The sequence below is a fragment of the Oryza brachyantha genome, chromosome 10 (assembly GCF_000231095.2).
Source record: "Oryza brachyantha chromosome 10, ObraRS2, whole genome shotgun sequence".
Lineage (NCBI taxonomy): Eukaryota > Viridiplantae > Streptophyta > Magnoliopsida > Poales > Poaceae > Oryza > Oryza brachyantha.
Window position 1 is genome coordinate 12,721,892 of NC_023172.2, and position 14,919 is coordinate 12,736,810.

Consider the following 14,919-nt stretch of genomic DNA (forward strand, 5'->3'; position numbering starts at 1 on the left):
GCTTCATTTTTAAAAAGTGTATCTTCGTTGACCGATTCTGATCCTAACCATATATAAGATTGAATTTTCTATTTTCTTTTAGCGTCCTATTATAATTGGCACTAAGTTGGACTTAAGTAGAGAGAGTCACTTGTTTTTCATATGCATACTTAATTGCTAGTGGTGTATATTTTTTTGGGAAAAAAGTTGTACAGGAAAGTTACTTTAAAAATTCATATTAATTTATTTTTCAAGTTTGAAATAATTAATACGAGCAATTGACTATCAGCTAAGGGCTTACCCTTTTACATATCTTCTTCCTCTTTCCCCCTCCTATCAAACGCACCCTAACTAATTAAAATGATGAATGTGAAAAATTCTGACCAGTTCAAATTTGTTTCCAAAGAAATGATGATGTTTTATCCTTTTTTTTTTGCACCTGTAAACTGAAAACACCTGTAATGACCAATTTTACCGGCAAAATAAAATACCCTGCATGCCAATCCGTTTGGGTGAAGAAGGGCTATAGCCATGATTCCAGCAACAAAGATTTAACACCGATACCGATTCATCACAATGACAGCTAGGTGCACAACTATGCACTCAAATTTTAGATCAAAACATCAAACTAGAGCTAAAGCATGCGACAAATGAAAAAAAAATCTGATCAAAACGGTGGAAAATCCCCTCTACACATTCATAGACAGTTCAGCATCGAAAGTTCAGACCTCATCCTTGCAGCTGCAAAATTATACGTATCAATGAAAAATCCAGTACTCTTTTCTCTCCGCTACGAAAAGACACCAAATCCGATTAACAAGTGCAGTAGCTATTGTGACTGCATCTGCACACAATCTTGGCCATCCATTTTCTGATCCAATGGCTCCAAACGATCGCTACAGTAAAAAAATCAAATGGCACCTTGTCACTACAGTGTTTTTTGCTGCGGTGTCAAGAAAATACGGACATATAATCTGCACTTGTAATGGAGTCTCATGAGGCTCTTGTGATGAGAGCGCCAATTATTTCCTGGTAGGCCCCGGTCTTCACATGACATGCCGAGTAGTTGTTTCTTCTGGGGACAAAGGGGTGTGCCTGAACTAAGGAATTGCCTACTTGGATAAGGCAGTTAGTATCAGGATACTATGCAGGATCCTTGTGTGTAATGTCGTTCCCTGCGTGTGCCGTTTGCATTAAACGAAATAAAAAAAAAGATTAAATAAAAGGTAGTAATAATGAATGAAAACATCGACGGTGCCCTTGCCAATCGAAGGGTTAGTCATGTATGTACATCTTAGGGCAGCAGCGGGCCACACATACGGCCATGCTCTCTTCAGCTTCCTACTGTGCAGCACCCGACACCAGTTTGGATTCAGCGAGTGAAAATGCAGCACATTACAACAATCTAAACGCTACATGTCAAAACGAATCAGAAAATGTCGAGGCCGTTTAAACCACGACGAAGCGAATTCCTGGACATGAACTCTGCTTGTCAGTGTCCTGTTAAATGTTCAGACGGATTTTCGATTGCAAACAATTTTCTGGAGGTTAAAATAAACTAGGTGTTTTACCTCAGTCTCAGTCATCATCCTCATCATCGTTATTGTTTGCATGGTGTATTTTTTGAGCACGGTACATATCAGCAACCTGGGATTTTGAATATAGTCGTCCGGCATGAGAAATCTTTAAGAATGTGCCATAAAAAAAGAACAAGCTGCAGAAGCTTACTTGCTCGGATGTGGTTGCTTGCTCTGGGTTTTTATCATCACGTACACGCAACAGACGAGGAAATCTTAGAGAGATACCCTGGTGAAATTTGGCCATTTGTAACTTAGTATCATTTGCCATGCACTCATGCATACTATAAAATGGGATGATAAGTTATTTAACACCACCAACCTTGTTTGGATCAACTATACCATTAGCAGCACGATGAACAGGACTTATGCTCAAATCGGCAGCTTTCACCTCCCACACCTAAGGATCAAGAAAACAATAAGTGATGAATTCATAACTTTATAAACTGAGTCCAGATTAGAGAAGAATGGGACAAACCCAGGTCAATCAAATCAAGAGTTCCATTTCCGGAAAGTGTAAGTGAGTGGTGGCAAAATCAACCTAATAAAAAGTACATCTAAGAAACATTCGTTAGTCAAGGTTTAAGGTGGACATTACCTCTGAAGGCTCAAACCACACATCCGGGTCCATTGAATCAGCAAACCTATAGTATGCCTGAAAAAACAAAAGCATAACTGTAGAACAGAACAGGGCAGACAATGAATAAAAAGAACATTCATACAATAGAAGGCTGAAGGGATGTATCACCTTTGGTTTTGTTATCACTTTAGTTCGAAGACTCACAGAACGCTCCTCAAGCTGTTGTTCAGAAAATCCAGTGCCTAAATGTGGATCAAGATGTAGAACATGAATCAAATCATCATATAACAGGGTAAGGTTAAAAAACGGCATACCTATGTTGCAGATTGTTTGGTATTCTTCATTCTGCTCATCATAACACGCCAAGAGGAATGATCCATATACACCTATTAAGCACAAACCAAATGGAACTCAGTAAATAAAATGCATGAAGAAATTCAAACAATACTTTATTTAACTCATTTTTATGTTCAGTATGCATGATGGAAGAAAGCATACCTGTTCGTTTTCCTCTCCCATGGAAGGCAGCAATTGGCACCAAATCCAAAGAGTCCCCAATGCTGCTCCCCGAGAAAATAATTAAATGATTGGACAATAACATATGGGATAAACACATGATCTGTATCTTATCCACATCAATTTACTAGATTTGGTGCAAAATGAAGATGAATCAAACCACCACAGCATGAAACTTACTAACCTGTCCATGTAGTCTTTCTTCAATTTCAACCAATTGTTCGACCGTTTTGCTGGCTCATACGTAGCATCCTTATCCAATGTCTTGATAATCAACCCTTCACAACTGCACTACATGATCTTAGTGGCAGGAAAATATCTTAATGTTGCAATATCCAAACATCTAGTTTAAAATTTCCTGCCTAAACGTTTTTCTTCCTTCACTGGAGTCAAAAAAGTCATGATAATGCTACATTTAGCCTAATTGAATTCGACATCTTATTTGCTTAGATATATGCATCCTACGCAGGCTAAAAGTTTGTAAGGTGTCAATTCAGAATAATTCAATAAATATATCTACTTACATTGAAGGCCAAGTCGAAATTGAGCAAACAACATTATCTGCTATGAATAATTTTGGGACGAATTATTGAACTTTTATTGACCTGTCTTAGCTGTCTAGAACAAGGTGGCAGACTGAACTATAAGCAGGTATGATAAGCTTGCCACAAAGTGAAGGGACTGCTCCTGAAATTCCAATTTACCTGGAGTTAACAGCCGTATCAAGAAATTTTTGTATCTCCTCAAGGTCATTTGATGTAATTGCAGTTGCCAACTGAAAAACGCCCGGTACTTCCTCGAAAGAGTTGTAAAGATGCTGCCAAGTATTCAATATGAGAGGAATAACTCTACCAAAACAGTAAAATAACTAGTTTATTTTGTCGTATTCAAAGAAATAAACATTTCATGTTTACAATAGACTTCCAATAGTCTTTTTGCACGTATGATAAATGTTGGCTCTGCCGAACAAAGATGTTATTTGACTAATATAAAGTTTGTAAAAAACTGCAGCCATGGCTTTGTTAAAAGTTGCACTATGGGATACCAGGTAATGCAGTTAAGCAGCAGAATTCAAAATCAGGTCATAATATTACAGAAATACAATACCTCTCGACGAACTTTCAGCTGTTCCTGGAGAAGAGGCTTCCCATTGATATAAAGAATATCAAAGCCAAAAGTACAGACTGAAACTTTGATATCATTTATGGTAACAGCCTTGCGGGCCCTTGTGCTAAGTATCTGCAAGCAAGGAGAAACAATCACTGGATCCTTACAGCTTGTGGTAACAAAAAACAATAAATCAAGGGTAACAAAATAAATATAAGTTTTCTTTACAAGGTAACTAATCTAAAACATAACAATTTTAGCTGTACATCAACTCAGTGTAGTATAATCATATTTACATGACGGTCATCATGAATATGACCTTACAAAAATCTTATCGGGGATGAAATACAAACCTGAAAAGGTAAAATTTTCTTCTTTTCACGGTCATAAGCAACAATTTCACAGTCCAAGACAAATGATTTGACAGTAGGTTTCCGGAATCTGCATAGCAAATGAGCAACAGATAAGCAGATTGTTTTGTACAGGTTTGGCTTAACAGTAGTACATGTGGAGTCCACATGATAGAAGTAAAGAGAAAGGGGGGGAGGGGGGGCGTGTTAACTGTAATAGCACATCCATCCCATCCAGCAAAGCACCTAAATAACAAATTAACTAAACTGAATATATATGTTTATAGAATTTGAACTATTGGTAGTCCATAATCGTTGCAGCATAGGGCGCATAACTTAGCCAGTTACCTACCCTCAAAGGCCTCAAAAGGAGGGAAACAAATGGTGGACAAGAAAATATGAAATTGCAATAGTAAGAGAAAAATAGAAGAAAAGTATACCTAGAAACTGCATCAACAACATCAGGATACTTCCCAGTGTTCCTTTCAGCATTACGACTGTAGATCTCTACTGATCCATCCTCCATGCAGTGTATCTTCATTCCAAAGAATCAAATGTTAATGTGTCAGAATATAAGAAAAGCTAACCAATCATGGTGCTTGTTCATACCTGAGCCCGTTCACCATCATACTTGTACTCACAAGTGTACCCAACACCCTGAAATTTGTCAATGATCTCTGAGACAGACTTTGTTGCTTTTGCCAACATAGGACCAACAGGGACACCAATAGAAAAGCTGCATATCTCCGGAAGTTTCCAAACACCAACTTCAAGAAGAGCTGGGACGATTTTATCATATATTGGAAGAACCGAATATACTTGTTTAATTATTTTTGCAGCCTTCAAAGAGTAAAGTACAAAAATATCAGAACTGGCTATAATTGTTTATTCATGCATAGCTTTTGACATGACGCCAGAAACAAAATATGATGGTATTGGACAACCAAAGCACATTAATAATCCTCCATACGTGTGCTAGCAGCACTCTGAATAGCATAATGCAAAATTGCAACTCACATAAGTTACTATCTCTGTTATTTTTATTTGACGTCATTGACTTCTAAATCTACGTTTGACCATTCGTCTTATTCAAAAAATTACATAATTATTAATTAATTAGTTGTGATTTGTTGTAACATTAAAATTACTTTAAGCATGACTAATTTTGCATATTTGCATAAAAATTTTGAATAAGACAAATGATCAAACATAGATCCAAAAGTCAAAAGCATCAAATAAAAAAAAAGGACGGAGTACATAGTTGACTAGATGCACCTGCAAAAGGATTACCAGCCCTCACTACTGGAGATGATAAGAAAATAGTGCCATTACAGTTTCCGAGCTAGCAACCTAAGCATGTTGAATGCGGACAGCATCACATGGTTGATTAAAAGCAGTGTTTGAAGCATTTATCTGACCCAGCTCACTCAAACATTACTGTTTGTGCAGACAATGCAAGTATTTTGAAGCTTATCCACATGAATCAAACATTACAGTAAAACTAAAAATAGAAGAAATTCACACCAACCTCTTCAAAAGGTGATTGAATTTTCGATGGCGGAGAATGGTTTTCAGAATGCACAGCAGCTTGCCCAAGAGCCATCTGGACAGTTTTTTCAGCTAACCCAATCCTCATCTTCGACTGTACCAAGTAATAGTTGAGTGGCTAAAGGCAAAAACTGTATATTCATAGACACCAGGCACGTTAAAATGATTTACCTGAAGTAGGCGTATAATGTATTGAGGTTCACAGTCAGTTGCGGCAACGAGAAGTCCTTTGATATGACTTCTTTTCTTGTCTTGACTATCTTTGCCTGATTCCTGATGAAAAAAAAGCATGGTTGCTAAATGATCTCTGAAATCGAAATGACAATGCATAACTTTCTGCAACTAGAGTACCCTTATCCTGGTGCATAAGCAAATAAATCTGAAGTTCTATAAGATGTAGACTGCCAAACAGTCCATTCAATTTCAACTGCTATCACATATAGAAACAACAATTTGCCTACTATTATGTGCCAAAATCAGAGATTGAAGATAACGATGTAGATACATGCAGACAAAACAATAGAACTTTTGGCTTTTTATGCCTGCTGTGATTTGAGGTATTCTATCTACAACCTGCCAAGCAACATACTGTTGATAAACACACATTTGTATAAAAATAAAATGACAGTTTTTGATCAGGTTGCACATCATTCATCACAGATTCTCCTGCACAGATTCTCCCTCTCCCCCTCCCTCTCTTTCTGTGTCTCTCTCTGTCTATGTCTCTGTCTCTCTCATACACATACACGCACAAAGGTCATACATGCACAAAGGTCACACCTGAAAGAGCTCAACGGAGAAGGACCAAGCCTATTTCTGACTGTTTATCCATGACTTTGGTGGCTAATTGGCTATGAGATGCTGAGAAGAGAACCTTATGAACCTAGCAAGGGAAGGGCTATACACAGATCGGTCCTCGACCAACACACATTGTCATTACTCTATAGTACTACATCAACCACATCTAACAACTATCAGAAATAATAAATAAAACAAAATTGAGCAGGAAGGGGAAAACGTATACACATGAGGGATGGTAAAGGGGAGATAAACTTATCAAAATTGAGGGAGAGAACAGCAGAGGCTAGGGATTAGACTCTGCATGAATGTGAGCAGGCATTGTAAAGTAAGGCTACTGCTTCAATTTTCAATTCAGGTTTCATCCTTATTATGTGTTTCTTTTAGTCGAGATGAAGTACCTACACAGTTTCCAAAATTTGGCGCACACAAGATAGATCAGTTTCCATAATTTCTGCATTCACAGATAAGACTTTTGCAGTGAAAAGATACTTCGCATGTTGATTGCATGAATGTGAGCAGGCATTGTAAAGTAAGGCTACTGCTTCAATTTTCAATTCAGGTTTCATCCTTATTATGTGTTTCTTTTAGTCGAGATGAAGTACCTACACAATTTTCAAAATTTGGAGCACACAAGATAGATCAGTTTCCATAATTTCTGCATTCGCAGATAGACTTTTGCAGTGAAAAGATACTTCGCATGTTGATTGCATAGTACACGCACGTCACAGACATGATTCACCGGTTTTAGAACTGAATCCCATTGCTTACTACTTGGTGTTGATTTATTTCTCACAATCAATTATCTCGGCACGATCAAGATGAGAAGATTTAGTTTCATGCTGACAGTAGCAGTCAGAATAATGATTAAAAACAAAAGTGAGGAATAAAACCTTTGCAATTGTCCGAAAAGTAGCAAGCACACGAGATATCGTCAGTGGTTTTGGTTTGTACATCATCTTCTGTGACAACCTGCTTGCTTTTGCAACAAGACCCAAATCACCGAGCTCCTGAAATGGCAGAAATAAACAATCAGGTTACACCTCCAGTTTCATAGTGTCCAGTTTTGTAGTATTTGCCCACTTATTTAACCTACATTGTCCCCAATGTAATTACCTTGAGGTTCTTCTTGACATGCTCCTCTTTGCGGCCATATGCCTCTGAAAGAGCACGGATGATTGACGCGTCCCCGATCCCAAGCTCAGTTCCTTCATGAGGCGGCGCAATCCGATTGGCTGAGAGGTATACTGTCGCAAGGAGATCATCTGGTGTTGTAGCAATCACTGTGCGGAACACGTTTGATAGTATCTCTGTGATAACAATCCTTCCAGACTCATTAGAGATGAGATCAAGTGCCCGAGCCAGAAACAGAAAGGGCACAGGCTCCCCAGGTTTCCAATAAGCAGCAGCCATAGGATCGAATTCACTGCCTTTTTTCTTGAGCTCAAGGGTGGTATCTCTCTCCTCAGACTTGGGGGCATCCATGGTTTTGGTCTTCTTAGGTGAGGAGGGCCTCCTTTTGTCTTTGGATTCAGAAGCTTGAGCAACGGCTTCGTCGGAGGGATTGGCAGCTACCGATTTGGACCTCGTCGGTGACGGTGACCTCTTCGCTGATGGCGACTTCTTCCCCTCGACGGGCGCGGCTTCCCCCGGCGACTTGGACTTACTCGGCGAGGACGACCGCTTGGGCTTCACCGGCGAAGGCGGCCTCCCCTTCCCCTCCGCCTCCGGCTTGGCCACCACCGCGCCATCCTCCTGCGCGGCGGGCTTCGTCTTCAGCTTCTTCGGCGACGGCGCCCCCGCCCCCGCCCCCGCGGTCCCCTTCTTCGCCTTCCTGGCCGCGTCGCGGGCGTTCCCCATCAGCACATCCGCCACCGTGCGCTTCCCACCCCCACCCGCGCCCCCCGAGGCCGACATGTCCGCTCCCCCCGACGCCGACGCGGGAGGCAGCCCCTTCGCCGCGGCCGCCTTCCTCCCGCCGGATTTGCCCCCCGCCGCAGCCGACGCGGGCGCGCGGCGGCGAGAGGAGGAGGAGGAGAGGCGGTGGGGGAGGGCGATGGGTAGGGTACCTCTAGGCGGCGGGAGCGGGTGGGGGTGGCATCGTCGGAGGAGAAGCGAGGCGGAGGTGGAGGTGGTCGCGCGGAGGAGGAACATCAAATGGTGGGTTGCGGGGAGGAGGAGGGTTTTAGACGCCGTCACGAACGCCGCGAGCGCGACGCGGTGGCGGAGGCGGACGTGCAAACGTGGAGGACGATATGCAAACCAAAAGAAATGAAAAAAAAACACTACGAATAGTAACATTTATGCTCTAAAGTTTTGATTTCGGTCGAGATCAAACTGCACTAAAGTTTGACCTAATTTATGCTCTAAAGTTTGACCATTTTTTTAAAAAATAGTAACATTTACTACCCAGATACGCATATTAATAAAATATATTCAATTATAGATTTAATAAAACCAATTTGGTGTCAAACTTAAATTAATTTTACTTTGACGAAAATTTAAACTACTTGAGTATAATTTTTGTCTCAACAAATTGTAATAGGGTAAGTAATCCTAACAAAATCTCTTACTACGAGATTCTTCGAGAAACAACATTACCAAAAATGTGTATGCCTATGAATAAACACGCCCGATGCTACTAAAATATACTGTCTCCTATTTTTTGTTGCAATGTTTGACGATTTGTCTTATTAAAGATTTAGTACAAATATAAAAAATATCAAGTTATGCTTAAAGTTCTTTTGATAATAAATTAATAAGTTACAAGCAAAATAAATAATATTTTTATAATTTTTTGTAAGACAAATAATCAAACATTGCAAGTAAAAAAGTCAAACATTTTAAATTATGAAACGGATGGAGTAGTAATCTAAAATCTCTTGAAGTTGGTATTAACATAGTTGGGTTAGATTGGTTTTATACACTCCGTATAGTAACAAGCCCACATAATTTGGTGGCCCGTGGCGGGAGCCTACTTTCCTCCGAACGTTCCAGTTCGGGAGAAATTCTTTACAAGTTTTTGAACGGTTACTTGAATTTGAAGAATTTTGACTCGAAATTGGAAATCACGACACGAAACGGTTTTCAAACCAACGAGACTGACAGCAACAGATCACCCTTACAAGATAATTACTCCATGCAATGCAAACACGTTATTTTTGCCACTCGACCATGCAATGATGCAAACACGTCAAGGGGTCGTCGCAACGACGACGATGACATGACTGACACAAAACGGCCGCCGACCGTCCCGCCGGTCCGGCGACGGCGACGGCGGTGGCGGTGGCGGTGGCTCAGGCATCGGACCAGGTGACGGGGACCTCGCCGACGTTGGTGTCGAGGCCGAGCGCCTCCCAGACGGCGGCGGACGTGTCGACGATGTTGTTCTGGCAGCCGCGGCGGGAGTCGCACTCGTCGACGACGGTGGCCACGACGGAGCGGCCGCTCCGGCGGCTCGTGATGCGGATGGCCCTGTGGCAGCGGCGGCCGCCGGCGAACCACCCCGTCGACAGCGCCGCCAGCATGTCGCGGTCGCTGTGGTAGCGCCCGTCGCACGCCGCCGGCCCGCCGCCGTCCTCGCCCTCCTCGAACCCGTTCACCGTCATCACCGCCGGCGTGCCGTCCTCCGACACCGCCGGCGACGAGCACCCCGCGCCGCCGCCGCACCGGTCCGGCTTGCCGTGGCGCCGGGCGGCGGCGCACGACGCGAGCAGCAGCACGAGCATCGCAAGCAGTGCAACCGCACACTGCTTAGCTTTCTCCATGCCTAAACCAAGTGCTTAATTAAGCTCGTGATTGCTTAATTAGCAGCTAATTAATTATAAACCTCTCCTGCACCTAATGACCTGCTTAATCACGCTGTTCGATAGCTTTATATAGGCCTCTCTCGTAGATCACCAATCAATATATTACACTTAATTAAATTGCGCAATTACACGTGTACATCCCCGTGCTGTTAATTATCCATTTAATTTTAAGGATGATTTATTTTTTTAAGATAATGGAATAACATTCCGGTCTTTGCTCAATGAGCTACAGCCAATTATTACAGAGGCCGTGCACGCACACTGATATAATATAGAGAAACTATCAACAAAAAACACTAACACAAGATAAAAAAACCCTTAATTACTTAATTTTATTTGAGAATCTTCGGCTGAAGTTGGTAAAAAAGGATGATTTATTTATACGGTTCATGATGAACAACGGCGATACTAATTCCGTTTTTGGTACATAACTACGATACTCTTACGATAATCTCGAAAGAAATTTAGTGGCTTGTTTGCTGGACAAATGCATCGTAAAAACGATAGCTAGTTTTGGATTTGATGATGTGGCTAAATGTGGCAACGGTAAAAACCGAGAGATGAACATGTGAGAGTGTCGCCAGTGACAGAGAGTTGGTAATTTCATATTGCTGTTTATTAATTAAGTACAAATTTGCAAACGCAAAAACAAGTCAGCTACCAATGATCATGCATGTACTTAATTAGGTTAACTATGTGTTTTTCGGTCAGAATAATCAAGGAGAGGCTTGTAATTACCGGATGGGAATTTCGAGGTAGACTGCTGTACATAACGTCTGTATGAACGAGGCCCTCTGGTTCAAAGGAAATTCACAGTAATTTTAAGGATTTCATTCCTATATGATTTTTTCATATAAAGCCTATTGAAACAAAGAAATGGAACCTATAAAATTTCTATAGAATGCCTCTTCCTATGTAAGTTTTGGAGAAAATTGAATAAGTGGTAGAACCTTATGGAAAAAATCCTTTAAATCTTTATCTCTTCTCAAATTCATATGTTTTTCCTATGGTCTGATCAAACAGTTATTCTTACGTTTTTTTCGTGTTTTGCAATCCTCTATTTTACACTTATATTTCTGTCAGAATCATATATTTCATTCATGTTATTCAAGGGACCCGCAAATTGACAGAGACAAAATTAAGACTTCTAGTTTGTCGGATAACAGTTTGATAGCAAACTTTGTTCATCAACGTAAATTTCAAAGGACGATAGCTAAAAAATGTAAAGATTGGAAAAAATAGATTGTAGGTGGCGCACCTAAATTTCTTATTCAGCTTAATTTTTCCTATAATCCCTATGGTCCATAATTCTTATGAATCTTATCGTTTTGAACGAGAGTGTGTTCAAACTTTTAAACTTTGATTATTAATAAGTTTTTAAATATTTTAGTTTGAAACACTAGGACAATATATATAGTGGGTCATAAAAATACCTTAATAAAAATAAACATTTATCTATTTCTATATATATTTTAATAAAAATCATAATAAAAATATATTGAAAAAATTATGTTGGTGTTCCAAACGACAAGCATTATCGAACTAGGTAATGGACAGTAAGAATCGTGCTGCCAGTATTTGCGTTATAATTTAATTAACTCGTGTGGCCCAAATATATTCAGTGAACATATGTTAATATACATTATTTTCTGAAGGTGCTTAATTTGCACCATCCATTGGAATGGTTGATATATATATATATATATTCTACGTATTCCTCTACCTCACCAACAGTAAGACCCATAATTAGAAAAGTCATAATTTTTAATGTGCTATTAAAAGTAATGTGGCTCATAAGGTAAGTGGAACTGTTAGTCCAAATGATCTCATTTATCATATTCTACATATTTAAAACATATTGTGTTAATTATATTTGATAAATGCAAATTTTTTAACCATATTTATACCATACTTACAGTCAGAAAGCAAGCACTGAATACAAAATCTTAAAGCACACAACAATACATACATACACAATAAAATCCAACGTGTATTGTTAAAATATTAAAGCCGTAGAAGAACTGTTTGTGATGTCTGGATGTTTGAATTTATTTGTGTGGCTCCACGTATTTAAAATCTAAAATTATATTAACATGCATGCCTCCATACAATTAAAGCATCTAAAATATCGCTGAAATAATCAATTGCTAATTTGTTGTGCCCTCTTTCCTCTAGGGAGGTAAGAAAGAGCACAGTAAAATATATTGTACAATGTTTTTCAAGTATATAGCCAATAGCATATAAAGCAATAAGACTTAAGAATTTTAATTGGTATATTTGAATGAAAGGGAGAAGATCATTTTTATGTGTAGTAACCATTTATCTTTCTTTCTGATATATTTCATCTTACAATGAATTATTGGGTTTCTCGTGTTAATTTTCTGTTTGAATTTGACAATACATATCATAGTACATAACAGACGAATCACTTTCTTTATATTATCACTGATTTTTATTTATGTTGTTATAGTACCCGTGCAAAAAATATAAAAATACATACGTTGCCACAATATTTCTATTGTATTTTTAGGCAACCATATTTTTTAGGAAAATTTGCTACAGGACACTTAAATTTAGCGCTCTTTGCTAGAGAGCACCGCAAGATCGCATTTTTGCCTGAAGGCATCCAAAAAAAAGGTAATTTTCTACTGGACACCGTCTGTTTAATTTATTATTTCTGCTACACTTGGAGAGAGAACCTTTCTAAAAAGACAATACTGCCCTTAGTCCAACTCATTGAAAGGAGGTTCGCGAGGGCGCCGCCGCCGTGCCCGAGTGAAATGGTGTCGCCACCACTAAGGTTTTTTGAAAAGGGGATCGGGGAGCTTCCAGTTGTGACCAGACTCACTTACTCTAAACGAATGAGACAAGGGTATTTCGGCCCTTTCATCTAGTTTTTTCTCTCCAAGTGTAGCAGAAATAATAAATTAATATCGGCGGTGTCCAGTGGCAAATTACCCGTTTTGTTGGATGCCTCCAGGCCAAAACACGATCTTGCAGTGCCCTCTAGCAAAGAGTACAAAATTTGAGTGTCCTATAGCAAATTTTCCCTATTTTTTATCCTTAATTCAGACCTATCATAGACAAAAAAAACGTCAACCTTTTTTGAGAGGAGAAAGTTGGCACCAAAAAAATGAATCGAATTATTCCTTTGTCATAAGTTATTATTCAACTCCCCAAGAAGAATTTATCGACGTCCTGCCTTGAGTTTTAACACAAACAATCATAGTAGATTCGCTATTGTACCTTTTTTCATTTTCTTATTGATATATTAAGTAATCAACTATGTATATTTGCTTATTACCTAATGAAGAATCTCAATATACTCGTGGAGATGTCTTAATTAATTTTTTTTCTTAACATGGTTAGATCCGCTAGTCACCTAATTGAATTTGGGGTACCAATGGATATAGGTACAGGTTTTGCTTTGCATATGAAGATTATAAGTATGAGTTTAGCTTATAGTCACTGGTTTGATAAAAGCCAAATCTGACCATTGCCATCCCTATTACAGGGTTCACTGTACAAAACTTCAAATCTCTTATAAGAAAACTGCAAATGGACGTTCGATTCTGCAAGCGACAACTCCTAATTATAATAATACAACCCGGATTTGCACAATGGCCATTCCATTCTAGACACGAAGGTAGGAAATCGAATAGTTTCAAAACACAAATTCGAAACAAGCTAACCAGTAGATCCATTCTTAAATACAATACATCTATAAATACAAACACGTGCTTGTCCAGATTTATCATAAAATCCCTTTCATTTTTAAGCAATCACCATCATGTCAGTTGTCAAACACTTTACTAATTCTTATCTTTTAAAAAAGATGTTCTTTTAATTGAAAAAAGAGCGAACATATAGATTAATAAATAGAGACCAATAGTGGCAGTAGGCAGTAGCAACTAGCAAACAGTTCTTGACTGATAGAGCTAGCCGCACCGCCGCAAATGGCGGCCGATCACAGAGCAGCTCTTAATTATTGCTTGCTTTTGTTAGAGGACCAAAGGCGATGAAGCCTACTTAAAATCAAAGCAGGCAACTTCATTTAACCCAAAAAAAAAACTAACAAAAAACAAAGTAGAGAGCTCTGCATTTCGTTTTGAACCATGCAACTTTACACTTGTGATTAACAATTCCCCCAGTGGGGCTGGCAAGTGGGGGGAACACAGCAGGGACCTGCCCCTATGGGGATAGGGGAGATTTTCCACCCACAGGGAACACACAACCCTGAAGTCTAAATTTCCTCCCTATTGTAGCCCAACAGGCCCAAGCCTACAGTAAACCCTAATATTTCCCTTCCCAACTCCCTCAGACTCCACTTGTAGTGTTGCATGCTCCTAGTTAAGTCTCAGTTCTGCACTGCTCTCCTGCCTATGAGTATGGCAAAGACTGAAGAAGTATATTGTTGCTTAGAGCCACTCCAACAGTTCTCCATCCTAACTTGCCATTTCGTTTTTTTGGTAAATTGTAAAAAAAAATAGCCTTCAACAGTGTGCCATCCGGGTTGTCAAATTTTAGCAATTTGCCATATCCTCTTGTTTGCGCATATGTGGAAGTCGGTGTTTCACTCAACATGCAGGAAAGTACGACGCTCGCGCAATTTTTTTTTTGTGCCGACACAAGCACATCGCCAGGTCGCCATCATC

At 39.6% G+C, this 14,919-nt stretch overlaps 2 protein-coding genes across 2 annotated transcripts; both read right to left on the reverse strand.

The window, feature by feature from the left end:
- Positions 1-493: 493 nt before the first annotated feature.
- On the reverse strand, positions 494-8,624 carry LOC102700561 (DNA ligase 1). The gene is made up of 18 exons (XM_015842007.2): positions 7,572-8,624; positions 7,349-7,465; positions 5,829-5,930; positions 5,638-5,751; positions 4,719-4,949; positions 4,550-4,644; positions 4,113-4,200; positions 3,760-3,891; positions 3,357-3,469; positions 2,837-2,938; positions 2,635-2,696; positions 2,451-2,522; positions 2,305-2,378; positions 2,155-2,211; positions 1,879-1,956; positions 1,708-1,785; positions 1,551-1,626; positions 494-1,451 (listed from the first exon to the last, which is right to left on the reverse strand). The coding sequence occupies exons 1-17, from the start codon at positions 8,607-8,609 to the stop codon at positions 1,558-1,560; spliced, it is 2,622 nt and encodes an 873-aa protein (XP_015697493.2). The 5' UTR covers positions 8,610-8,624; the 3' UTR covers positions 494-1,451; positions 1,551-1,557.
- A 1,127-nt stretch (positions 8,625-9,751) lies between these two features.
- Positions 9,752-10,222, reverse strand: LOC121055608 (putative ripening-related protein 6). Its single transcript, XM_040528489.1, has one exon. It carries the CDS (start codon positions 10,220-10,222, stop codon positions 9,752-9,754), a length of 471 nt encoding a protein of 156 aa, XP_040384423.1.
- Between the last annotated feature and the right edge of the window lie 4,697 nt (positions 10,223-14,919).

What these genes read in the sequence shown, in the direction of transcription:
- LOC121055608 (XM_040528489.1), bottom strand. Translation starts at nt 10,222, where the DNA reads ATGGAGAAAGCTAAGCAGTGTGCGGTTGCACTGCTTGCGATGCTCGTG.
- LOC102700561 (XM_015842007.2), bottom strand. Translation starts at nt 8,609, where the DNA reads ATGTTCCTCCTCCGCGCGACCACCTCCACCTCCGCCTCGCTTCTCCTC. An exon ending in TTCAATCACCTTTTGAAGAG is followed by an intron (nt 4,950 to 5,637) that starts GTTGGTGTGAAT and finishes TACTCTTTGAAG; the next exon opens with GCTGCAAAAATAATTAAACA. An exon ending in GTTGTTGATGCAGTTTCTAG is followed by an intron (nt 4,201 to 4,549) that starts GTATACTTTTCT and finishes TTTGCTATGCAG; the next exon opens with ATTCCGGAAACCTACTGTCA.